Source organism: Giraffa tippelskirchi, chromosome 2 (genome assembly GCF_054371585.1).
Source record: "Giraffa tippelskirchi isolate mGirTip1 chromosome 2, T2T-mGirTip1v1.2.pri, whole genome shotgun sequence".
NCBI classification, from domain to species: Eukaryota; Metazoa; Chordata; class Mammalia; order Artiodactyla; family Giraffidae; genus Giraffa; species Giraffa tippelskirchi.
Window position 1 is genome coordinate 233,598,793 of NC_137276.1, and position 25,949 is coordinate 233,624,741.

The 25,949-nt window shown below is 39.4% G+C and overlaps 2 protein-coding genes across 11 annotated transcripts in view; one reads left to right on the top strand and one right to left on the bottom strand.

Moving 5' to 3' along the window:
* The window catches only part of HACL1 (2-hydroxyacyl-CoA lyase 1), a 36,506-nt gene extending 18,378 nt beyond the window's left edge, over positions 1–18,128 (bottom strand). For 2 of the 9 annotated variants that reach the window (XR_014077734.1, XM_081573267.1), the window contains exons 1-12: positions 17,706–18,128; positions 17,412–17,516; positions 15,511–15,551; positions 14,070–14,150; positions 12,598–12,670; positions 11,600–11,677; positions 10,701–10,795; positions 9,067–9,179; positions 7,525–7,660; positions 3,249–3,354; positions 1,628–1,711; positions 597–698 (exon numbers count right to left, since the gene is read on the bottom strand). Coding sequence is in view for 7 of the 9 variants with exons in the window: in XM_081573267.1 (XP_081429393.1) it covers positions 597–698; positions 1,628–1,711; positions 3,249–3,354; positions 7,525–7,660; positions 9,067–9,179; positions 10,701–10,795; positions 11,600–11,677; positions 12,598–12,670; positions 14,070–14,150; positions 15,511–15,551; positions 17,412–17,516; positions 17,706–17,795 (1,104 nt within the window). In the remaining 2 variants the exon portion in view is untranslated. Of the gene's footprint in view, positions 1–596; positions 699–1,627; positions 1,712–3,248; positions 3,355–7,524; positions 7,661–9,066; positions 9,180–10,700; positions 10,796–11,599; positions 11,678–12,597; positions 12,671–14,069; positions 14,276–15,510; positions 15,552–17,411; positions 17,517–17,705 lie in introns of those variants that run through there. The other 7 variants (XR_014077735.1, XM_081573268.1, XM_081573271.1 and 4 more) reach the window with 6 other exon arrangements.
* The window catches only part of BTD (biotinidase), a 36,798-nt gene continuing 28,515 nt past the window's right edge, over positions 17,667–25,949 (top strand). Inside the window, exon 1 of one of the 2 annotated variants that reach the window (XM_081573275.1) lies at positions 17,667–17,864. The gene's annotated coding sequence lies outside the window, so the exon portion shown is untranslated. Of the gene's footprint in view, positions 17,865–22,842; positions 24,644–25,949 lie in introns of those variants that run through there. The other variant, XM_081573276.1, reaches the window with a different exon arrangement.

Here is a 25,949-nt window from a genome sequence, read left to right on the forward strand (position 1 = left end):
CAGCAGCATAACATACTGTAAGGCAACATAAAAGTGAGGGGATGGATGTGTTAATTAACTAGATGGGGAGAATTCTTTCACAGTGTGTATGTATACCAAAGTACCACGATATACTTTACTTTATAATTTTATACCTTAATAAAATTGAAATTAAAAAAAGAAAAAGATGGCTACAAATTAGATCAAATTTTCAATTTTGATGAAACACCTATTTAAATGGATGCCTTAAAGAACTTACACTTTAAAGGCAGAAAAACATGCCCCAACATGCCCCAGGATTTAAGGTTCCAAAAGATCTCCTGTGATTTGGTACCAAGGTCAAACTGAGGCTAAGGAGCCACAGCCATCCACAGTGCCTCTGTCCAGTGTCAGATCCCCGCTTTCCACCGCTTCACAGTAACTTACAAGCTGTAACCCTTCCGATGACCACTTTCACAAGAAACTCAGGTGCTGTATTTATTGTAATATATATATGAGTGTGTGTGTATGTGTATCTTATGCATGGTGATTTTAGGAATGCATACGTATGCAGGCTATGACAGAACTAACAACCGTGGACCTGCAGCGTTCTTGAATTTCAGTGGGTCTCATATTACCTTGGATAAAGCTTCGTTGCTCTTCATTTTTTCTCTCAGAACTCTCCACCACTCGCTCTCAGGAGGATACTGCCACGGTGTTTTATCAAACTGTTCTAAAAGCTAAAAAAAAGAAACTTTTTCTTTTCTTTCCGAAAATAAGCTTAAATCATATTAGCACAAAAATCTCTTCTAAAGAAGACAATACAATGACACTACCCTACCCTTCACGTCACTCATATTCTGGGTTTCCCCTTGGCAGTAAACTGATAGAAGACAAACAGGTACCACAGAAAGCCTCTGGTCAGTTCACTGACAACCTCTGCCAGAAGCTGGGACCCCATACGACAAAACAGAAGTGTTGCCCCAAGCACACATCGCAGGCAGGGGTGTTCATAAGTCCTCCTCTGCATTTGACACTAGAAGGAAAATCAAAGAACCTGGGCAAGAAGGGTCAAAGCTCTAATACCTAGGGATTCCCATGATACAGATCAAATGCTCCAGACCGTTTTAATATGTGGTTGGGGATCACACCCTAATTTTGTGTAATGATGACTATGATACTAATTTATATCCAAAGCCAAGTGATAAATGTGCTATATTTTATCTCCTGTCACAGTGAAATGTATAAATTATATACAAATAATAAGAATCTGGATAACTCACTGATAACAGTTTGAAGAGTAAAAATATCTTTATTGTCAAAAGAAACACTAAGCTGGAATTTTTTCCAGTAGGTAAAGCCATTTCTTGGCTCTGAGTTCAGTTCCTCTGGAAGCTGTATAATAATCTTTCAGATAGCTGGTTCAGTTTGCCGAACAAATGCCTTTAAATTTTCACTCATTTAAAAAATGCTTAACTTACTCACATACAAATGATCTATATATAAGGAGTTGGACTTACCAAGTTCTATAGTTATATTTAAGAATAGCTTTCTATCATAAATTTTATTTTAGATATTAAAAGACCTGTTACCAAGTGAAACATTTTCAAGAACTTGACTTCTGTTAAGACCAAGCCACATAAACTAGAACCTGGGCGAAAGCTCTCACCTGTTTAGTGACAGCATTTATGTCTCCAAGCAAGGTCACAGCAGGCCTTACATTATTTCCCAATTCTTCTGCACAGATATCAACCTAAAAAAGAGACAAGGCTAAAGAACAAGCCATGTTTATTCTTAAAAATCATTAAAGAATCAAGACAATAAATGGACTGTGCATGTTACAAGCATATGATTAGGATTTGATATTCAAGAAGTTCCTTAATAAAAGTAAAAATCTATGGAACTATATGAGTATCATGGCTAGTATAGAAACCTCACTAACTTCCCTCATCTTAAAATCTACTCTGTAGAACTTTGGTATTATTCCACTATACTCACAGGAATACATTTGAGTTGATCAATTATAGTTTTGAATAATAAGGTTATACTTAATTACACTAGAATTCCTATTCAGAGCAGGAGTTCTCACATTTGAACATGTATCAGAACAACCTGGTAGGCTTGTTACACCAGAGACTGCAAGAATCCACCTCAGAGTTTCTTCTCTCAAGAGGTCTAGGGTGGGGCCCCAAAATGTGCATCTCTAACAGACTTCCCAGTGGTTCTGAGACTGCCGGTCCAGGAACGACATTCTGAGAGCCACTCATTGGAAAAGGTTGGGAAAGGCTGAGGGCAGGAGGAGAAGGGGGTGACGGAGGATGAGATGGTTGGATGGCATCACCGACTCAGTGCATACGAGTCTGAGCAGATTCCAGGAGATAGTGAAGGACAGGGAAGCCTGGGGTGCTGCAGCCCAATGGAGTCACAAAGAGTCAGACACGACTGAGCGGCTAAACAACAATCCAGGAAAAGCATGACTATGCCCTATTTACTCAGAATTCTGCTCCCTTTCTAGATGGCCATGGGTCAGTGAAGACAGCTTCCTTACTTCTAACTCAGGATGGACTCTATTCTGTAATCAAGAGGTGGCAGGATCTTCCAGTACAACCCAGGTCTTGCTTGACTGTGGCTTTAGTTTTCAATGGTCCCTGCTAGAAGTTGACTTAGGAAGTAAAAGGTAAACAGGGAGAAGACAGCTTTGTAGCAAGGTCTTTAAAATACCTTTACACATAGATAAATATCTATGTGGGGCAAACAAGTTTGTACACACACTAGTACTGGTTTTTCTACCAGCAAGGAAACTCGTTTATAAAGAAGGTCATTAAGATACAAAAGCTTATTCCAAACATTGTTTAATGACATAGTTGCACCATTGTTTAGAGGTTTCTAACCAAAGGGTGTTTGAAAGTTTGGAAATCTAAAGCAAAAACTCAATCCCTAATAGTGCTGAATGTTTTGTTCTAATCTACCTTCTACTTGAAGCTCTTTCATCCACCTTTAAATATATCGGAACTCTGAAGAAGAGGTAAATTGTGCTTTTCAAACTATTTAAAACTTGATTTTGAAAGGTTTTCTGGTTAGAAAGAAGCAAAGTGAAACACAATGTTTAACAGGCTTGAAAAGGCAGCTCACTTTGGTATCTGCAATTATGCTAGACAATTTATAAAATTCTACTTCTGTAAAAAGAGAAACAGTTCTTTATAAAAGTCAAGAAGAAAGCAGAGCTGGTAATGCTCAGAGAACAATAAAGGACACATAGCTTTGACTTTAAATCTCTCCTCTTTGAGTACCTGGATAAACTTCACATCTGGCTGATACCTTGGAGGCAGTCCAAAATGCAAGATCCAATTTAATCTGGCACCAAGTAACACAATTACATCAGCAAATTGCAAAGCCCTATTAAAAAGAAAAATCTGATATAACAAAAAGTATATCTACATTCTTATTTGAATTATTCTAAAATTAATTTCTAAAGTATTTGGAAAAGTCTAAATAATTTGGAGTTTGCCCTGCTCTTCAGAATGGGCTTAAATGGTAAATTTGATCTTTCAAATTGAAATAATTTATGAAGTCATCCTATTTAAATGGTAATATAAAAGTTGACACAAGCAGAAAATACCATACTCTATAGCATTTATTACTTTTTCATCATTAGAAAAATTATGCAAGTCCATTGTAGATAATCAAGAAAAAAACAGGAAAGTATAAAAAAAAGCACCAAAATCAACCAATATTACTATCAACTTATAAACTATTATTAATATCTTGGCATAGTTTCATTAGTCTTTAATCTGCCTGCAATGCAGGAGACCTGGGTTCGATCCCTGTATTGGGAAGATCCCCTGGAGAAGGGAAAAGCTACCCACTCCAGTATTCTGGCCTGGAGAATTCCATGGACAGAGGAGCCTGGTGGTCTCCAGTCCATGGGGTCACAAAGAGTCAGACACGACTGAGCAACTTTCACTTTCACATTTTTTCTATGCATGTATATTTTTACATAGTTGAGCTTATACACTAAATACTGTCTCATGGACTTTTGCTTACCATATGCTTTCCTTTCTTATTAAGTTATTCTTAAATATAAAATTTAAAAGCTACATATTTTGTTGGACACAAGTTTCTTTCACCTCTTCTCAACTGCTGAATATTTTCTTGATTATTAATAGTCTGGGTTGCATATCTTTATTTGACCACTTCATATTGATTCCTAGAAGCAGGTATTTTTATGATGATTGATTCACTTTCCCAAACTGCTTTCAAAAAATATTACACCAAGTGTATCTGTAATAGTTTTACATATTAATATCTTAATATTTTTGTCAATATAACTTCAGTTTTATTTTTACTTTGATATCCACTCTGATAGTAACATAGCAATCAACTCTTGCTTCTCTTTTGTTTACCTCATACATCTTTGCTTGTTTTTACATCGTATCATTTTGTTTTAGATGTGGCTCTAATGATACATATAACCATCATTATTATTGATCCAATTGAAAGTCTCTGCCTTTTTGCAGGATAATTTTTATTATCATAATTGCCATAGGTTTTGTTCTTTCCACTTCTTGACTGTTTCCCTTTTTTCTTATCTTTTGCCCAAAGAGGATCTTTTGCTTTTGTCTTCGGTAGTGGTTTATGCTATTTCTCACAGAAATTCAGCTATTATTTTAACTATATGGTCAAAAAAACTATCCTTATATACTGCTTTGGTCCTGTGGTCCAATTTAACAAACATAAAAACTGGAAATGGAGAGAGAGATTTGCTTATAGATACTCCAAAACCCTTAAAATTGTTGATACAATTATTTATAGCCCCTTACAATCTTTTTTACATTATTAATGTCATTAATATTACCTTCTTAAAATTCAACAAGAATGAAGATAAACTTCAGTTCAAGCCAAGTTGAAGTATATTTTAAGAAAACAGTGTAGGGACTTCCCTGGTGGCCCAGTGGCTAAGCCTCCGAGCTCCCAATGCAGGGGGCCGGGGTTCGATCCCTGGTCAGGGAACTAGAGCCCACATGTTGCAACTAAGACTCCATGCAGCCAAATAAATAAATAATCTTAAAAAAAAAATAAAAGAAAAGAAAACAGTGTAATAATTAATTTGGCTACTGTTCAATGTATGAGTGTTAGTCACTCAGTCATGTCGGACTCTTTGTGACCCCATGGACTGTAGCCCACCAGGTTCTTCTGTGCATGGAATTTTCCAGGCAAGAATACTGAAATGGATTGCCATTCCCTTCTCCAGGGGATCTTCCCAACCCAGGGATCAAACCCAGGTCTCCTGCATTGCAGGCAGATTCTTTACCATCTGAGCGACCAGGGAAGCCCATACAATGTCTACTATTATGAATAAAAGGACAGTTATAAGCCTATTAAAATAGCATTAAATGAGTAACATTAAAGGCTTAACAGCAAACATTACATTTAAAAAATCCTCAAAGCTAACTGAGTGTGTGCATGACAACATGAAAATTACGAAGTGGAGCGTAACGGTGAGCTGTGGCGAGGGAGGAAGAAATGGATGGGATCAGGTAAGACACGCAGGGACTACAAACAAATCTGTCATTTTTGTTTCTCAGAAATAACCTTAAGCAACAACATACTTAACATTAGATGAAGTGGAGTGGTGGTTACACAGTGTTCACTAAATTACTCTCTCATTTGTATATTTATAAAATTTCAAAATAAAGAAATTAAAAGAAAAAAAAATGTGGTTTATCAGAAAGTGTGTTTTGGCCAGAAAATCAGGAAAAGGGGCCCGGAATGCCTGAAAGCATGGAGGAAAAGCTCTGTAACTTTCTGTTTCTCTCTGTCTCTCTCCCAGCTGTGCTCCGAGGGCAGCACAGTCGCTCTGCGTAAGTCTTTTTGCTTCTTTTCTTCAGCCACACCGCACAGCACGCACAGCTTCCCCTCATCAGGGATCAAACCTGTGCCTCCTGCCTGCAAGCCCAGTCTGAACCACTGGACCACAGTCCTGAGCAGCTAAATTCCCAAGAGAAACTTGGTTTTTCAGGCAAGAGGAACTGGGAAAAGAAGTCCCTGTGGTGTGGAAAGTATGGGGGCACGCCCCTTTTTTTTACATCTTTTTTTTTCTGCGACTTTGCCTCAAAGGCAGCACCTGTTGTATGGTACTGTAAGGTATCAGCATGGGGAAGGAAAAGAGATTCTGAGAAATGGGGGTAGGGTTTGGGCTGTGTCCTAAGAGAGAAAGGAAATCCCTCGTTCTGGACAGGAACCAGCACGTTCACATCCAGAATGGGGGCTGCGGCTCACCCCTGGGCTGGGCACGAACAGGCAGACTCACAGGAGCACAGCAGAGGCCGTGGGGGTTAACTGACCCTGGGACTATGCCCACAGTGAGTGAGACCGGACCTGCAGTCTGAACCCAACCAAGCGAACTGCCTGTTAGACAAACAAACAAAATCAACATTCTACAGAGGATTTCTACACGGTCTAGAATCTCACAACATAGTATCCAAAATTCTAGGATACAATCAAAAACTACTCAACACGTACACACAAAAGATACCCAATTTCAGAAGAAAATATAAGGAATAGATACCAATTGTACTGATGACCCAGAGGTTAGAATTAGTAAACATATTTTGAATCAGCTATTAGGACTATGTTCCATAAGGCAAACAAAAATACTTTTCAAACAAGTGGGAAGATAAAAGTTCTCTGCAGAGAGGACTTTCCTGGAGGTCCCGTGGTTAGGAACCCACCTGCCAATGCAGGAGACATGGGTTCAATCCCTGGTCTGGGAAGATTCCACATGCCATGGAACTAAGCCGTGCCCCACAACTAGTGAGCCCAAACACCTCACCTCCTGAAGCCTGCCAGCCACACTGCCTGTGCTCCACAGCAAGAGAGGCCCACGCACCACAACCAGACAGTAGCCCCAGCTGGTTGCAACTAGAGAAAGCCTGTGTGCAGCAACAAAGACCCAGAACAGCCAATAACAAATCAATGAATGAATGAATAAATAACTTTCTAAAGTTCTCAGCAGAGAAAGAGGAAATATAAAAAAGATAAAAGGATTAAAAAGAATGAAACAGTTATTCAGGGACCTCTGGGACAATATCAACAATATTTGTGTTACTCCAGAAAAAAAGATTGGTGCAGAAAAACATATTTGAAGAAATAATGGTCAAAACTTTTCAAATTTGGTGAAGACATCAATGTATAGATTTAATAAGATTAGAAAATCTCAAACAGGATAAATTAAAAAAAAAAAAACAACCGTGTCCAAACACATCATAATCAAACTCCTGAGAACCAAAGATAAAAAAAAATTCTGAACACAGCCACAGAAAAACAAGATAATGTTACATATACGGGAACAGAGACTCAAATGACTACAGATTTCTTATCTGAAATCATGAGGGTGAGAAGATAGAGAACAGTGTTAAAAGTGCTGAAAAGTCTAAAAAGAAACAGGTATGCTTAAAAACACATGATTCTTTCAGAACTTCTACTAGATTCATTCAAGTCAAACTAATTTAAATGAGCCTGAAATCTGCCAAGCTATTGTATTTAAAATCTGGAGTTGTCCCATACCTGGATCTGGCAGCAGCTACACAGTTTGGATGGCTGTCACGGATAACACCCTTTCCCATGGGGGTGGGCAGAAACGGCAGTTTACACTGCTCCACCAACTTCCTGATACTCTCCTCTGCATGGGCGTAAGCAGCACCTACAACAAATCCAAATGTATTGGATAAGGCAGTTAAGCTCCAGACCCTTAGAAGAGTTCATGTGAGATTGCTTTTAGAATTTCTCAAAGATTCTCCTGCTCAGGGCTTAAACTCAAAACAAATGGTGACTTATGGTTTTTATCTTTGGTATTTTAAAATGTTTAAGAAGGCAACAGTTCTAATTCCTCCCTCCCCCCGGCCAACTAATAGTATCAATTATTCTGAAGTATGTCTACCCACAAACAAAAGTTGCACCTTCTACTCTTGCTGTTCTTAATTGTCAGTTCTATGCTATGCTCTTACTGAATTACTACTACTAACAATTACCTGAACACATATGACTGGGAGGTGCAGGTGGGAAAGCAAAGACTTTGCTCTGACAGGTGAAAGCAACCTCACACATTGCTCCCCACCACCAGCCAACCAGGGCTGCACATCATCTAGTCTACGTACGGAAACTCTAACAAGGAGCCTAAGTTTCTAATGCTCTGTAGATCACTTTGTAGGTTCCATAATCCAGTGACTGCAACAGGACTACACCTGAGGCGGTCACACCATTCGCTTATCTACAGTTATGTGCCTGCAGGAATAACCATGTCTTATACCCTCAATGGCACTGGAAACAACGTACTGTTTGAATTCAGAAATGATTTCGTTTCTAATGTTACCAAGGCCATCATTTTAGCTCTTTAACTTTGTGCTCTTTCTGTTAGTAAATATTACTCCACATTCAGAATTTATAATTCTCTGCTGAATCCAAGCAAACAGTGTCGTATATTCAAATTCAATGTGATGCTCACCCCTATAAAAATACCTTAGAATCTTTTCTCACCCATGCAGGATGAAAAATATTTCCTTTTTTTAAAATCCAGAACACTTCCTTGTATTCTCCTTCTTGCCTCAATATCCTGGTCCATTCAGTTCCCTCTTCCTGGACTGCCTGGGTTCTCTGTGTTCACTCCATGACCAGTTACCCATTTCTTTTTCCACCAGGCAGCTACAGCATCATCTCTTCTGAATTGTTTTTCCACATCACCACACAAGAATGTTGTTGCTACTTCCACTGAGAACCCACCTCAGTTCTCTACACACACCACACTTACTGATGATCAGGCCTGTCTACCAGCTGTTGTTGCTGAGTCGTGTCCGACTCTTGTGACCCCATGGACTGTAATCCACCAGGCTCCTCTGTCATGGGATTCTCCAGGCAAGAATAGTGGAGTGGGTTGCCATTTCCTTCTCCAGGGGACCTTCCCAACCCAGGGATCAAACCCAGGTCTCCTGCATTGCAGGCGGATTCTTTACTGTCTGAGATGTCAGGGAAGCAAATAATGATGACAAGTTCTAAACAGAATTGGCATTCTTTTGAAAGCCTAGCAAGATTCAGAGTTCCATTCAATGCTACCTTTCCCAATGATGACAAGGGGCTGCTTGGCATTCCTAATAACAGATGCTGCCATGCATACAGCAGACGTTTCTGCCATGCTAACAGGAGGTGGCATACAGCACTCCACATACCTGGAAATAAAGAGCTCTGTTAATTAAAGGAGGCCAATTTTTAAACTTTATTATTGTGAAAATAGCAAATACAAAAAAAGGTAGAAAAAAATAGTATAACAAACATATACCCACCCTATAGATGCCACTACTAATATTTTACATTTGCTTCACATGTACACACATAAACACACATATACATTTCTTCCTAAGCCATTTTAAAGTAGATTATAACAGCAAGACTTAAAAACTAAAGACTTTTTCATATATAACCATTATATCTATAAAATCTGGTAAATCAACATTTATTCCCTAAGATCATCTGATAGCCAAATAAGCAATTCATTAACAGGAAAACAGAACTAATGACTTTGCAATGGAGTAGTAGTTATTGTAGTAGAAATAATAAAAAACATACTAATTTAATATTTAATACTATGTGCCATGTATTTTCATTTAATTTTCAAAATAATAAGATTAGGTATTATCATTACATCCATTTCACTACTGTGGGGGGAAAAAAAACAACTCCTCAGAAAGTAGGTAACTTGCCCAGGGTCTCTGGATGACATGTGGCAACTAGGCTGAAGTAGGTTGTTCTGTCTCCGAAGTCCATGTTTTTCCTACCTCACTATATTACCACTAAGTCCACATTTTAGTACCACCATATGCATTAGTAAAAGAAATATTAAAATGGTCATAGTTATTTCTAGACACCAAATCCTCCGTTTTATTTCATTTACCCTAATCAATAAACATCAAACTGTACAAAACTTGGGCATATAATATCAAAAAGGGACATTCAAATCTTTACAAAAATTGTAAACCCAATAATCCTATTTTGATCTTCATGTTCAGGAATTACAAGAAACTGACATCCTTTCTGTCTGACTTCCAAGTGGAAACCAGTACTTGGTATCCTGAGTGAACAGAAATGCCCACTGTCTCTCAGTAGTCGCTGGAGGACGACTTAGTCCTTGACAGCGGAAATGTGCTAAATGGTACTCAGGGTGACGCATTCACCCAAGTAGCCAACCTTACCAGGGGTGACCTAGATACCAGTTTGTTGTCCTTACTGTTCACTCAGCGTTTATTTATGGAATAAGGGGACTTGGCAAATCATAGTAACATCTGGTGTTGAAATATTTTTAAATCACAGAAACAGATGAAAACTTTTTATGCTGAGTTATAGTAATTTTTCAATAGTCACTTCATCTCTTGATTTACACCAACCATGAAGACTCTAAATAACCATACTACATGAGGATTAAATTTTTATGGTTACTGCAAGAATAATTTCAAATGAGAGTTTGGGAAGCTCCAAGTATTTGACTTAGTAATTAAATCCCAAGATAATTCTTAAATAATACAATTTTGATTAAGAGAATTAAGCCCTTTGGCCAGGATTCAGTTTAATCACCAAATCTGCAAAAGTTAAGACAAGTGAAAATTGTAACTTATAAGCTGCTAGGTAAATTCTTTTAAAAAGGTAAGCCTTATGGTAACACAACTGAGAAATAACTCCAAGTAACTATTACTCACTTTACAGAATTCACATTCACCTGGAGGTTCACGAAATCTGCAGGTATGTCGACATAGCAAGCACCTGGACGACCATAAAGACTGCTTCTCACTGCCTAAGTTCATTACAAATGGAAGAAAATATTTTAAAAATCTCAATCCTCATTATTACATCCTACTCAAAGACAATTTAAAATTGTGAAATAAATACTATTTTAATTTTTCTCGACATCCTTAGTTGATGCAACATCCTTAGAAATAAGCAATTTTAATTAAAATTGAAATGTACTCTATTGATTCTATATTTTTGTTTCAAAGGAGAGAGATAAGAAAGTACTCACTTAGGGCTTTAAAATTCATTTTTCACTACACTTTAGGCCTAGAAATTATCTACTAGGTTCTGCCTGTCAAAGTTAACATGTACTTTCACCTGCTTTCTAATCTTAATGATTTGCCAAAGATTTCAGAAATTGTGATGCTGTAACATGTGTCAAATGGTTTCTGTAACACATGGCTTTTGAAACAGCTTAAATGTAACATCACACAATTTATTAATACACTGCTTAATCAACTAAGAGATGGTCTTATATGCATTAGTACTAATTTTCAAAAATAATCTTACAGAAGTATAAGAGAAAGGGCACTCAGGGTTACATTATATCCTTCTTTTTACTTTTCCATAATTTAAAAAAATTAAAAACTAAAGTATAGGAAAAAATTCTTCTAAAAATTTTATTTTATCTGGTTCTTTAAGTTAAGGACAGTGAATATTAAAATGTACGTAGCTATTTATCAATATCATTGTTAACTGGCTGATATATTCCAAATATTTACTCCCTCTGTTGAGAATAAAAGTAACACAGGTATAAGCAACTGAGAAAAACCAGTGGACCTGGAGAGCTTGTAATTCAATACTGTACCTTTTCGATAACAGATGGAATAGCTTCTACGCTACTTGGCCGTGCAGAGAACTTGCTATATAATCTACAAGCTTCAACCTATATGTGAAAAGAAAATCACTTAAAATTCAGCGCATGTATCGTATTACTCTTCTGAAAGAAGATGAAATGTTAAGTCACTACATTCTATTATGTTTAGAGCCAAGATGGAGAAAAATGCATTATCTGGATTGTTTCTTAAAAGCCTATGCAAAGTACAACCAAACATATGCCTTGGTACAATTCAGGAAGCAAATCAAAACAAGGCACCATTTTCATCTCTCAGACTGGCAAAAATGAAAAAGTTAGGTAATAACTGTCACAAACTGTGGTTTATGAGAATATAAATGGGGAGGGAAGTTGAGAATGTCTCCTAAAAGTGTAAGGATATCCTTGGACACAGAAATTCTACATCCAGGGATACACAACTTTATCTGTTATATCTCATTATAATAATAATCTATTTTTACATTTCTGCCAGTTTTCCAGTTATATGTTTTGTTCCTATGCTGTTTGGCACAAATTCAGTACTGCTAATTTTTCACTGTTTAGTGTACTTTGAAGCATTATATAGAAACTGTTTCTCTTAATACTTTTTGGTATAAAATCTATGGAACAGTTGGTAGTTTTAGTCCTGCAGGTGTGAGCAGGATTTTTCCTTTCAACTTCTCTCTTCCTCAAAGTCTGACAGTCCCAAATCATTTTTATTCCTGCATTTTCTTGATTCTTTAAAGAACTTATTTTCAGAGTTTAAATTTCTGTCAAAAAAGGTTATCTTTCTTGGAAGATTGCTAAGTAGAGCCTAAGCTTTCTTAACACTCACATTGAGAGTTTCCTGTAGTTGAGGAAAATCACCTTTAAGCTATCTCAGGTGTTTCTATTTTATGTGTTTATTTTGCAGGTAGGAGTTTTAATTTCTTCTCCATAAACCTTAAGGGAGTATAATTATACTACAGAGGGAAGATCTTAGAGACGGGTACCTGAGGAAACTCCTGGAAGGCTCCCATTGTTTCCTGACTTCTTTCAGAGGAACCACCAATCACAATCAAGGGCCTGAAATATTAATTTTTTAAAAGAGAATTACAACAAGTGCTCAGTGAATAAAAAACACTCAGTGAATGTTAAAAAAAGAAAGACAATTACATTTTCTCTTAAAACCTGTCCATTTAAAAAGATTTAGGAAACATCTTGGTCTGAGAAAACACTTCCTCAATTTCAGAAAAATCTGAAATTTATAGTAAATATTTTTCCTCCATACCCCTCTCTCCGCTGCCTCTTCTGGATACTGATGCTAAACCTCTGGGTGTGATGATGTAAAATGAATTGTTATGCTGTTCCTATTATTCTTGAGATTAAGAGAAGGAAACTTTTTTTTTCACACTTTCCTAACTAAATCTATTTGGAAATGGCAGAATGATGAGAAAAATTCCTCAGCAATAAAATTCTCAGGGAGAATAAAAGATAGCAAAGCTAAAGTTACTTAAAAATTATCAGACACTAAAGCTGACAAGAAAGTGTAGGAAGAAAGCAAAGAAGGACCTGTAAGAAACACATGGCAAGAAAGAAAATAATGTCCTTCCTATGGGAAATTTACACAGTGTATGAACTGAACAGAATATAGCCCCCTTGGGCTTCCCTGGTGGCTCAGTGGTAAAGAATCCTCCTGCCAATGCAGAAGACGCAGGTGTGATCCCCGATCTAGGAAGATCCTACAGGCTGCAGAGCAGCTAAGCCTGTGTGCCACAGCCACTGAGCCTGTGCTCGAGAGCCTGGGAGCCCCAACTATTGAGCAAACGTGCTGTGACGACTGAACCCGCGTGCCCTAGGGCCTGTACTCCCTAACAAGAGAAGCCAGCGCAATGGGAAGCCCACCCACTGCAGCTAGAGAGTAGCCCCTTCTCGCCACGACTAGAGAGAAGCCCGCACAGCCACAAAGACCCAACACAGCCAAAAACAAATATAAACTAAATTATTAAAAAAGAAAAAAACACAGCCCCCTTTAACATGATTCTATTGGTAAAGAATCAGAGATTAAGAACCAGGATTAAGGGCAACAGCAACTAATCTATTTATAAAGCCAACTCAATAAATATGATTTCAACTGTCCTGCTGGTTATGCAAGACAAGGTTAAAAATTAAATACATTCTTGCATACTGAGCTGGGATCTTTACTAAACAATTCTTCACTTAAAGAGACTTATACACACATTCACTTACATATATAGATATGGAATATACACATATTCATTCCAAAATATTAAGTGTTTTTCTCTAGGTAAAAGAATTATCGATGTTTTTTTATTTTCTTCCTAACACTCTTAATTTTTCACTAAGTCATTTCCTCAAGCATATGACCCCCCGTCTTCCCACCACAGAGCAGTGGTTCTCCACTGGATAAAATCACGTGTTGATATTTTCAAGAAAATGTTTTCAGTAATAATAATCTAATTACCAACAGTTCATGTTTGCATTTGCCATACCGCCCAAACTATGGATGAGACCTGGGCCAGAAACAACAAGGCAAACTCCTGGCCTAAAAGCAAAACAGAATTAATTATATTAAAAGCAGGTAAAATGCACTACTTGATTCATACCACTTTAGGGTGAAATGTAATCTTCTCAGACTTCAAAGGAAGGATACATAGGACTTTACTACAGCTGTAAAACAATTATTAGAATATTTTTGAATTAGTTAAAAAAAAAAAGATTATATCAGTCTTCCTGCAAGAAATAAGGTATTTACCATCCTCACACTGTATTTCACTAAACTGTTCATATTTTGCTCCTACTATATTTGGGCTAAATCAAGGCGATTGCATACAGAACCAAATTTTTGACTACTGAGTGTACTTTTGTATGGAAAAGAAGTGTTTTTAAAAAATTTCTTAGCAAGTAAATACATAATGTAAATTGGTCTTTGACAGAAAGTAATTCTGAAATGCAGTGTTCTGCCCCAATTTTTTAAGTTGAACTTGAATGCTCTACCCTAGATGACTTTCTAAGCTTAAAGCACTGAAGAAAATGGTATCTCCATACAATTCAGCTTACCATTTTCAATTTATAAAGTAACTTCTTAGGAACCTCTATTTAAGACAGCCTTTAAATTGGTGCAGCCACTATGAAAAACAATGTGGAGGCTCCTCAAAAAACTAAAAACAGAACTATCATACAATCCAGCAATTCCATCCTGGGTATTTATCAAAAGAAAACAAAAACACTAATTCCAAAAGATACATGTACCTAGGTTCATGCAGCACTATTTACAACAGTCAATATACAGAAGTAACATGACTGTCTATCCATGGATGAATGGATAAAGATGTGGTGTGTATATATATATACATATATATATATATACACACACACACAGTGAAATACATTTATTTAGCAATAAAAAAGAATGAAATCTTACGAATGAAATCTTTGTGGCATCATGGATAAACTTGGAGGATATTATGCTTAGTGAAATAAGTCAGAGAAAATCAAATACCATATGATTTCACTTACATGTGGACTCTCAAAAACAAAACAATGAACAAACAAAACAGAAACAGACTCATAGACACAAAGAAAACACTGGTGGCTGCTAGAGGGAAGGTGGGGAGAGAAATGGATACAATAGGTGAAGGAGATTAAGAGGTACAAACTGCCAGCTATAAAATAAGTTAAGTCATTGGGATGAAATGTACAGCATAGGGAACACAGTCAATAACATTGTATGTAACAACTCCGTATGGTAACAGATGGAAACTGGTTTTACTGTGGTGACCATTTCATAATGTATAAAAATATCAAATCACTATGTTGGACACCTAAAACTAATTTGATACTATATGTTAATTACAACTCAAGTTTAAAAAAGAAGCTGAAATAAAACATAGACTTGAGCTTACCTGCCTGTCAGATATCCAACTGCAGAGGCAGCATAGCAAGCCTACAAAGAAAAAACACTGGGACTTAACCATTTTGGAACTTTTATAGTATTAAATCATATTAAGTAATAAGTATTATACATGTATAAATTATGTATGTAATAATTTACTCTTAATAAGGGGAAAATGGAATATTTTTAACAAGTAATCTTCTATCTGTACATTTCAGATAATCACTTAAGTATCTAAATCTGATATTTAGTTTTTCAAGGAATTTGTCCATATCATCTAGTTTATTCATATCATCTTATAATTGCTTAAATATCTGCAGGATCAATAGGAATGCCCTCTTTTTTATTCCTAACATTGATAATTTGTGCTTTTGGTTTTATTCTTCATCAGTCTTGCTAGAGATTTACCAAATTTATTGATCTTTGAAAGACACGATTTTTGGATTTGTGGCTTTTTCTCTGTTCCTTTGTTTTCTCCTCCACTGATTTCCACTCTTGTGTTTATCATTTTACTATTTTCAGTTTGGATTTATTTTGGTTTCCTTTTTCTAGATTCTTAAAAGTCATGTTCAGAGCACTGGTTTTTGATCTTCTTTACTAAGAGATTCATTTAAAACTATTTCCTCTAAGAACTGCTTACTGTAGCTCACATGTTTGAGATCTCATTTTTTCATCATCATTCAATTCAAAATGTTTTCCATTTTCCATTGGGATTTCTTCTTCACCCCACTGGTTAGTTAGGGTCCATGGTGATATCTCCCTTTTCATCCCTGATACTGGTAATTTGTATTTTTTTCCTCTTTTATTCTTAATCAATCTGCTGTGAAGTTTATTGATTGTAATTAATCTTTTCAAATATTCACAATGTATTGAATTTTCAAATGGTTGGGGATTTTCCATCTTCCTGTTGTTAAATTCCAATTTATTTCCACATGGTCCGGTCACACATACTGTATATTTTCAATCCTTGCTTGGAGATGAATTGAAATTTCCTTTATGGCCTTCATATGGTTAGTTTTCATTTTTAAACTGCACTTCAGCTCATTATAGAAAGAGAGGGAAGGTGCTAAACACAAGATAACCTGGGAAAATGCTAAATGCCCTTTACGAAGAAATGAGACGCTGACAAAACATCCTAACTTTCCTATCTTGGGCTTCCAAATAAGCCTCTAAGAAGGATGGCAATATGATGAGGTGGGATGAGCACTGGCTTGGGTCTTGGGACGTCTCTGGAGTTCAGTCACGGCTTTATCATCCGTGATGTCTGTTACGTTGCACAGCCACCTACTACACAACCTGAGACGTGGCCTTTCCTCATTCGTGTTGCAGGTACTATCATGGGCAGGCCCCATGGATAAACTGGGGATACAGATGTGCGAAGAAGAAATATGTATTTGTGACCCCCTGGAACTCACAGCCTAACAGGGAAGTCAGACGAGGCAAATAATACACAGAAACAGACATATAATAACAGCTACTTATGGGAATGAAGGACGGGGTTTGGGGGGGGCCAAGATTCAGACCAGGTAACTGTCCCTCCCGATTCTGACACTCTACAGACTTGGCAGAGTTCCATACTGTGTAGTTGTAAGAGCAAGGACTCCGGAGCGAGAACACCTGGGTTCAAATCCTGGCTCCGCCAATATCAGCTGTCTCCTTTAGCAAGTTCCTTCACTTCTGTGTGTGTGTGTGTGGGGGGGGTGTCTCTCTTTTATTAATTTTACTTTACATTATTTATTTTTAACTGGAGCCTCACTGTTCTCATCTGCAGTGACGATTAACAATCGGTCTTGCCTCCCAGGAGCGTAATGTATGAGAGCAGTGAGCGGTAAGCAGCGTCTGTCTGCAGTGAATCATGTCATCACTGGTCCTCATCCCCGAGAACGCGCTGGGCTCTGAGTCCATACTTACTGCCTGCTCATTCCTCATCCCGATGTATCTGATGCCCACCTCCTGCGCAGCAAGGGCGATTTCGGTCACCGGGATGCCTACGATGCCGAACATGTAGTTCACGTCCTGGGGGACGGCCAAAAGCAGAGGAATGAGGCCGGGACCCCAGCCCGCCCTTCCGAGGCGGTAAAAAGAAAACCTCCCGCACACCTCCCTTCTGCCCCCTTCCCCCCTCCCGCCGCTTTCCCGTTTCCAAGACAACGAGGCGGCCCCGTCGGCTTCCGTAGGGCTCTCTGCGGCGGGCAGGCCTCACACCTGGGTTTTCAGGGCCTGGGCGATGACTCGCGCCCCGGACACCTGCCCCTCGAGCCCGTCACTGCGCGCCGCCAGGTTACTTTCCGACATCTTCCACCGCAGCGGACAGCAGGCTAGCCCGGAGTCACCCTGACAAGCCAGCCCCTGAGGACACCAACCGTGAGGCCGCTCCTCTGAGGGAGGAGGGGAGCGATCGGCACCTTTAAAGAGGGGGGAGGGCCGGGGCTGCAGCCAGCCCACTGGCGCTGAGGCGGCGGGTAAACACTCTCTCTCCCGTCACGGCCGGGCCCTTCTGCCCGGCCCGCCCCTCACGGAACCCCGGGAGCGTCAGGAGGAGGCGGAGGCCTCCGCCGAGCGCGTGAGCGGTGGGCCCGCGGTGGGGCCTGGGGCCTCAGCCCACCATCCAGAGCCTTTTCGGAACTCGGCAGGGCGGGTGGCGCCTGCGCAGAGCTGGGCGGACGGGGGGCAGGGACGAGGCCGCGGCAGAAGGGGGCGTGGCTCCGGGGGCTGCGCGCGGGTTTTGCTGGGACGCGAGCGGTGCAATGGTGCCGGATGTTGGTCGAGGCGACTTTTTTTTTGCGTTATGTGGTCGTGTCCCAGCGTCCCGTTGTATTCTAGGCTTTGACGTACACGCGTATTTGATGGATACGTTCGTAACTTTGCAATCCGTGAAGATAAATGCCACATAATTAAATCCGTAAGCGGATTTACCTTAGACAGGACACCGAATCTCCCAGGGAGAGCTGAAGTAACTTGCCCAGAGCCATTGGACCAGAAGTCTTGTGCTCCCTTCTGCCTTCCGCCCTTTGGCCACAGGAGATAAGAAGGGCCCCTTGAGCCTAGTTACTTCTGACGGTTATCTTCTGTAATCCTTGCCAATAACCCTTCACCCTGCCTTTACAGTGAAGTCAGGAAATGGTGGGGAGAGTTGTGAGTCTTCAGAGTCAGCCCTCTCATCATAACCAGCTCCTGCAGCTGAGAACCTTTTAGTAAAAAAAAAAAAAATTATTGAAGTATTTATTGATTTACAGTGTTAATTTCTGCTGTACAGCGAAGTGATTCAGTTCTACGTACACACTTCTTTTTCATACTCTTTTCTATCATGGCTTATCACAGGAAGAGAACTTTTTTAAATGCATTTTTGAGTGAAAATGTCCTTACAGTGTGTGTTTCATGATGCCAGGGCCTCAGGAGCATTAGACCACCTGCTTAGTAGCAAACAGAGCTCAGATCGTTAAAGCAGTAAGACTCGTAATATGTGGGAAGGAAAGAAGCCGGAGCAGCTTCCCAGGCGGCACTAGTGGTGAAGAACCGCCTGCCCATGCAGGAGACAGAAGAGAGGAGTTTGATCCCTGGGTGGGGAAGATCCCCTGGAGGAGGGCAGGGCGATACACTCCACTATTCTTGCCTGGAGAATCCGCATGGACAGAGGGGCCTGGTGGACTACAGTCCATGGGGTCGCAAAGAGTCAGATACAACTGAGCGACTTAAAACACGCAAAGAAACCAGAAGCGAGGAAAGTGGGTCCTGGGTAGTGAAATGAATGAAAAACTTTGGAAATGAAAGAATTCCTAAGCTCACTGAGCCCTTCCAAAAAGGTTTCCCCTCGCATTTCAAGTCCTAACTCCCACTCGAAGCAAAGGAATGAGAATGGCTGCCTCTTTGGGTATGGGGACCTCGCCTAAGGTAGCCCATCTAAGAGGGAGATTTCTTTAAAGTTTTAGAGTGCATCTAAAAACTAAATGCAGATCTTGCATTGTATTCCAGAATCTATCCATATTTTAATATAAAAATGATCTTTTTAATTGAGGTAAACATACACTTAAATGTACAGATCTCAAATGAGTTTTGACACTTGTAGCCACCAAAATACAAATGACGTTTTAAAATACCTATCAAAGTTGGCATTCGAGAAATATGCCAACTTGGAACACAAAATGTTCTTTGTGTGTCTTTGAATAATCCTTGGCACAATGTCCCCTGCCCCTGTTTGAGAAGCATAGACCCTTCATCTCTCTATCATGTGGGATTGTTTCTGTCAGTACCTATGTGACCGTTTCTACCCCCAAGCATCAGAATCGCTTGGAAAGCTTTTTATTTTTAATTTTATTTTTTTAAAATACTTATTTATTTTTGGCTGTGTCATGTCTTAGTTGCGGCATGAAGTCTCTTTGTTGTGGGCATGTGGGCTTCTCTCTAGTTAGAGCAGGAGGGCTCAGTAATTGTGGCTTGAGGGCTTAGTTGCCCTGCAGCATGTGGGATCTTGGGCTTCCCAGGTGGGGCTGGTGGTAAAGAACCTGACTGCCAATGAGGGAATGTAAGAGATCCGGTTCGATCCCTGGGTCAGGAAGATCCCCTGGAGAAGGGCATGGCAACTCATTCCAGTATTCTTGCCTGGAGAATCCCATGGACAGAGGAGTCTGGCGGGCTATATATAGTCCATGGGGTCACAAAGAGTCGGACACGACTGAAGCGACATAGCACACAGTCAAGCGTGTGGGATCTTAGTTCCCCAACCAGGAAGTATTCTTAATCTCTGGACCACCAGGGAAGTTCCTGGAACGTTTTTAAAATATACAGTTGCTTGGGTCTACCCCACATCTTCTGAATCAGCATCTTAGGACAAATTAGGCACCTGTATTTTTTTTAAAGCTGCTATCTAAATTTGATTTGCAGCCTGACTTGAGAAGCGCCAGCTCTGTACTCACGCTGGACGCATGAGTTAATAATTAAATATGTGCTTGCCTGTTATCAAATACTGATGCTTAATTTGGATTTATGGGTTCAAGGCTAGTTTGACATTAATAGCACAGACTTTGTAGGTGGTGGTTAGTCAGTTCATGGGGACTTGGGTTCACTGATGTCCCAAAAGAATCACTGACAGAATCACTCAGTATATAATGTGAAAACTGAACTATGAATTGGAACAAATCCCTGAATTCAGATTAACGTATTATGCAAAAGGATAAATTCTCAACTGACTAGACTCTGCCCTTTAGCAGGGAGACCTTAGCACCTTTATGCCTTGAGTACAGGGCGTAACATTCCATGGTAAACTTGGGTCTGATGATTCAGCAGAAGTACTGAGAGTCTCCCTCCAAAACTTGCAGGCACTTGGAGCAACTACCTTCAGTCCAATGGCAGTGAGTGGATCCCAGAATTGTTTAACTTATCCAAGGCCTTTATGCAGACACTGTAAGCATTAACCATGTTCTTTATTATTTAAATTGGTGGTAGGCGCGGAATTTTATTTGTTGGATATTTTATTGAAATTTTGTCTGTTTTGCCTTGTTTATTGGTAGAAGGAGACCGAAGGAGGAGTGAGTCTAATTTGTTTGTTTTTTAAAAGAAAAGGCTGGAGTAATGATAACATGCTCTCCAAAGAGCAGGGTCAGTCATCAAAGAGTTTTCATAGTGGTTACTCTATTTGTGAGTTCTAGACCTGAGATCCTACATTGCAGGTGGCTTCTTTACCATCAAGCCACCGGGGAAGCCCAGTAACTTCTTAGGCCCCAGAATTATGATATTGTGTTTTAACTTAAGTAAACTAACAAGGACACTGAAAATCTATGTGATTATTTGAAAGCTTAACACTAACTGAACCTGTAAGAAATATTCTCGTAAGCATATTTTATCAAAATGTAAACTGTTTGGTTATTGCATGAAGAAATGAATTGGGATTATTTATGATGCATTATAGAATGGCTGAAAATAAAATAAAATTGACTGAAACAGAGGAGAAAACTGAAACTGAGTATCTCAAATATAAACAAAAGCAACAACAACCCAAAAGGAAGTCTATGTAGAACACGGTTTTTTAAACCAAACTTGAAAACTGTACAGCAAATGGTTCTTTGAATAAAGCAGGTTGAATTAATTTTGTTTGCTTCTCATTAAGCTTATGAACTGTACCGAATCTCCAAATTAGGTCTGAAGTGAAGCCAGGGAGAAGCAACTTCATTATTAAACCAGCAGGGCCAGATTTAATGGCTGTTACTGGCAGACAGGGACTGGGAGTTTTTCCCAGTTACTGTGTGACCTAGGGAATGGTTGGATCCCTGCCCTTGGCCTGCAGGCTCTTCACCTTTGCCTTGCTTTTTAATGCCAATGAGACTCAGAAAGACCCAGAACTGCAGTGGAAGCACGCTGGGGCGAAAACAGAAGGAGCTTTGTGTCTGTTTTAGCTTTGTTTTCATCCGCTGTGTGCTTTTTTTGTTCTGTTTTGTTTTTTAAAGCAAATATGGGGTTTGACATCAGCAATTATTAGGTCACTGATAAGGTGTCTGCTTTGTGGAAAATGCACCGGAAATGGTGACAAGTAGAAGGACGTGGCGCCCGCCCCAGTGCTCCCGCCTGGGGGACCCCACGGCCGGAGGGGCCTGGTGGGCCGCCGTCCACGGGTCGCACAGAGCCGGACACGACTGAGCGACTGCACTTCACTTCACAGGTCATGCTGTGAGGACATAAGTGACTTATTTCAAATGGCTTAGAAGTCACAGTATAGAATGTCTACATATGCTAGAACTCCACAATTGGGAGTGGTCTGTGGGCTAGGGGTTTAGCCGCCATCACCTATGGAACATGGTTATCAGTGTTTAAATGCTTTCTGTTTTCATTTGTTTCTTCTGTTTTACCACCAGCCTTCATTTGAGCCCCTTCCTTTAGCTTTTATACTGTATCGTATTTTTTAAACTTTTATTTAATTTATTAATTTGCCTGTGCCAGGTCTTAGCTGTGCTGTATGGGATCTTTGATCTTCCTGCATGTGTAGGGTCTGGTTCCCTGACCAAGGATTGAACCCAAGGATTGAGTTCAACCCAAGGATGGAACTCTGTCCATTGGGAGCACAGAGTCTTACCCCTGGACCACCAGAGAAGTCCCTGTATTGTTTTGCTTTGCTTCTAATCTAGTCTGTGTCAGCTCCAGGCTAAACTCTGAATGATTCCCAGGGTATGGAGTTGAACTGAGTGAGGTATAACCTGAAGTGAAGGACATCTTCATGATGAGGAACGCAAGCGCTTAAACTTTTTTCTACATCATGACCTTTGAGTTTCTGTTTGGAGCTTAGCTGTGATGTATTGTTTTATTCACTTCCTTTTTTACACATTAATAATTTATATTTTTGATTTTATATAAGGAGAGATAAGAAAGCCTTCCTCAGCGATCAATGCAAACAAATAGAGGAAAACAACAGATTGGGAAAGACTAGAGACCTCAAGAAAATTAGAGATACCAACAGAACATTTCATGCAAAGATGGGCTCGATAAAGGACAGAAATGGTAGGGACCTAACAGAAGCAGAAGATATTAAGAAGAGGTGGCAAGAATACACAGAAGAACTGTACAAAAAAGATCTTCATGACCCAGATAATCACGATGGTGTGATCACTCACCTAGAGCCAGACATCCTGGAATGTGAAGTCAAGTGGGCCTTAGAAAGCATCACTACGAGCAAAGCTAGTGGAGGTGATGGAATTCCAGTTGAGCTATTTCAAATCCTGAAAGATGATGCTGTGAAAGTGCTGCACTCAATATGCCAGCAAATTTGGAAAGCTCAGCAGTGGCCACAGGCCTGGAAAAGGTCAGTTTTCGTTCCAATCCCAAAGAAAGGCAATGCCAAAGAATGCTCAAACTACCGCAGAATTGCACTCATCTCACACGCCAGTAAAGTAATGCTAGAAATTCTCCAAGCCAGGCTTCAGCGATACGTGAACCGTGAACTTCCAGATGTTCAAGCTGGTTTTAGAAAAGGCAGAGGAACCAGAGATCAAATTGCCAACATTCGTTGGATCATCGAAAAATCAAGAGAGTTCTAGAAAAACATCTATTTCTGCGTTATTGACTATGCCAAAGCCTTTGACTGTGTGGATCACAACAAACTCTGGAAAATTCTTCAAGAGATGGGAATACCAGACCACCTGACCTACCTCCTTAGAAATCTGTATGCAGGTCAGGAAGCAACAGTCAGAACCAGACATGGAATAACAGACTGGTTGCAAATAGGGAAAGGAGTACGTCAAGGCTGTATATTGTCACCCTGCTTATTTCACTTATATGCAGAGTACATCATGAGAAACGCTGGGCTGGGAGAAACACAAGCTGGAATCAAGATTGCCCGGAGAAATATCGATAACCTCAGATATGAGGATGACACCACCCTTATGGCAGAAAGTGAAGAAGAACTAAAGAGCCTCTTGATGAAAGTGAAAGTGGAGAGTGAAAAAGTTGGCTTAAAGCTCCACATTCAGAAAACTAAGATCACGGCATCTGGTCCCATCACTTCATGGGAAATAGATGGGGAAACTGGAAACAGTGTCAGACTTTATTTTTTTGGGCTCCAAAATCACTGCTGATGGTGATTGCAGCCATGAAATTAAAAGACACTTACTCCTTGGAAGGAAAGTTATGACCAACCTAGATAGCATATTTAAAAGCAGAGACATTACTTTGCCAACAAGGTCCATCTAGTCAAGGCTATGGTTTTTCCAGTAGTCATGTATGGATGTGACAGTTGGACGGTGAAGAAAGCTGAGCTGAAGAATTGATGCTTTTGAACTGTGGTGTGGGAGAAGACTCTTGAGAGTCCCTTGGACTGCAAGGAGATCCAACCAGTCCATCCTAAAGGAGATCAGTCCTGGATGTTCATTGGAAGGACTGATGTTGAAGCTCAAACTCCAATACTTTGGCCACCTGATGCGAAGAGTTGACTCATTGGAAAAGACCCTGATTCTGGGAAGGATTGGGGGCAGGAGGAGAAGGGGACGACAGAGGATGAGACGGCTGGATGGCATCACCGACTCAATGGACATGGGTTTGGGCAAACTCCGGGAGCTGGTGATGGATAGGGAGGCCTGGTGTGCTGCGATTCATGGGGTTGCAAAGAGTTGGACGCGACTGAGCGACTGAACTGAACTGAACTGAACTAAATGATCACCATAGTAAGTCTAGTTAACATTGTCACCACACATAGTTAAAAATATTTTTTATGATGAGAACTTTTAAGATTTACTTTCTTAGCAACATTCAGATACGCAATACAGTATTATTAACTATAGTCACCATGCTATACATTACATCCCAAGACTTATTTTGTAACTGGAAGTGTGCCTTAATTTCTTTGATGGCTTTTTTCCCTACTTCTCTCTTAAGTTCTCCCAAATAGCATTTCATTTCCCGCCTCTGCATTCTCCTCCCCTCCTCTCTCTCCTCCTTTCTCTACTCCTCTACCCCCACCTCATCTCTCTTTTTTCTTCCTTTTAAAAATGATTTTGTGCTTGGTCTTTTTTAATGTTTTTGTCTTATAAACCAATTATTTGGGGCTTTTTCATTTATGGCAGAATACTTGGTCACAATGTTTACGTGCTTTGTGGCAACTTTCTAGTGAATAATCTTAGTTTGCTTTTCTTATAGGATCTTTTTAAAAAAGAATTTAATTTAATTACTTTATTTATTTATTTTGGCTGCATTGCATGGCTTGTGAAATCTTCATGCCCCGACCAGGGATCAAGCCTGGGCCCCTCAGCCGTGAAAGTGCAGAGTCCTAACCAGTGGACCATTAGGGAGGTCCCAGAGCCAGGATTTCAAATCAGATATTTTAAAACTCAAAAGCCCATAATCTTTACTTCCGTAGTATGCTGTCACTTTGGCTGACTTTCTTATTTAAATGACTTCCTAAGATAAAATCCCAGAAGTATACTGTTTGTGATTTATAATATAAATTGTCAAACTTTTTTTCCCAATAAGAAATTACTATATATTATCACTTCGCTAGTTTATTTTTCCCAAATTTAATATTTTAAAATAGTACAAGTTAATATTTATTTTGTACATAAGTTCAAAGTCTTTCAGAGTGGTTATTTATGATTTGTTTTCTTCCTTAAATCTGTTCTTGTTCCTTGCCTATTTGTAAGTGTTGTCTTGATGTTTAATTTTGCATGTAAATTTTAATTTATCAACCTGTTTCATTATTCTAACTGCTTCAGATTTTAGACAGTTGTTTCATCAAATGTCTGATATCCAATTATAATTTATTCTGGTTTTCCTAACATTTAATATTTAACTCCTGACTTTGACTTTGTTTTTGTGTATGGTGTAAGGTGTTTAAACTTATTTCCAAATTGTTTTTCAGTCATCCCAATATCACTTATCCAGTCAAACTTTTCCTCTTGTTATTCTGAGTGTGGTGGCATAAAAAGAATGTAGGCATTTAGACAGAATTAATTTGAATTAAATCCTGGTTCTAGT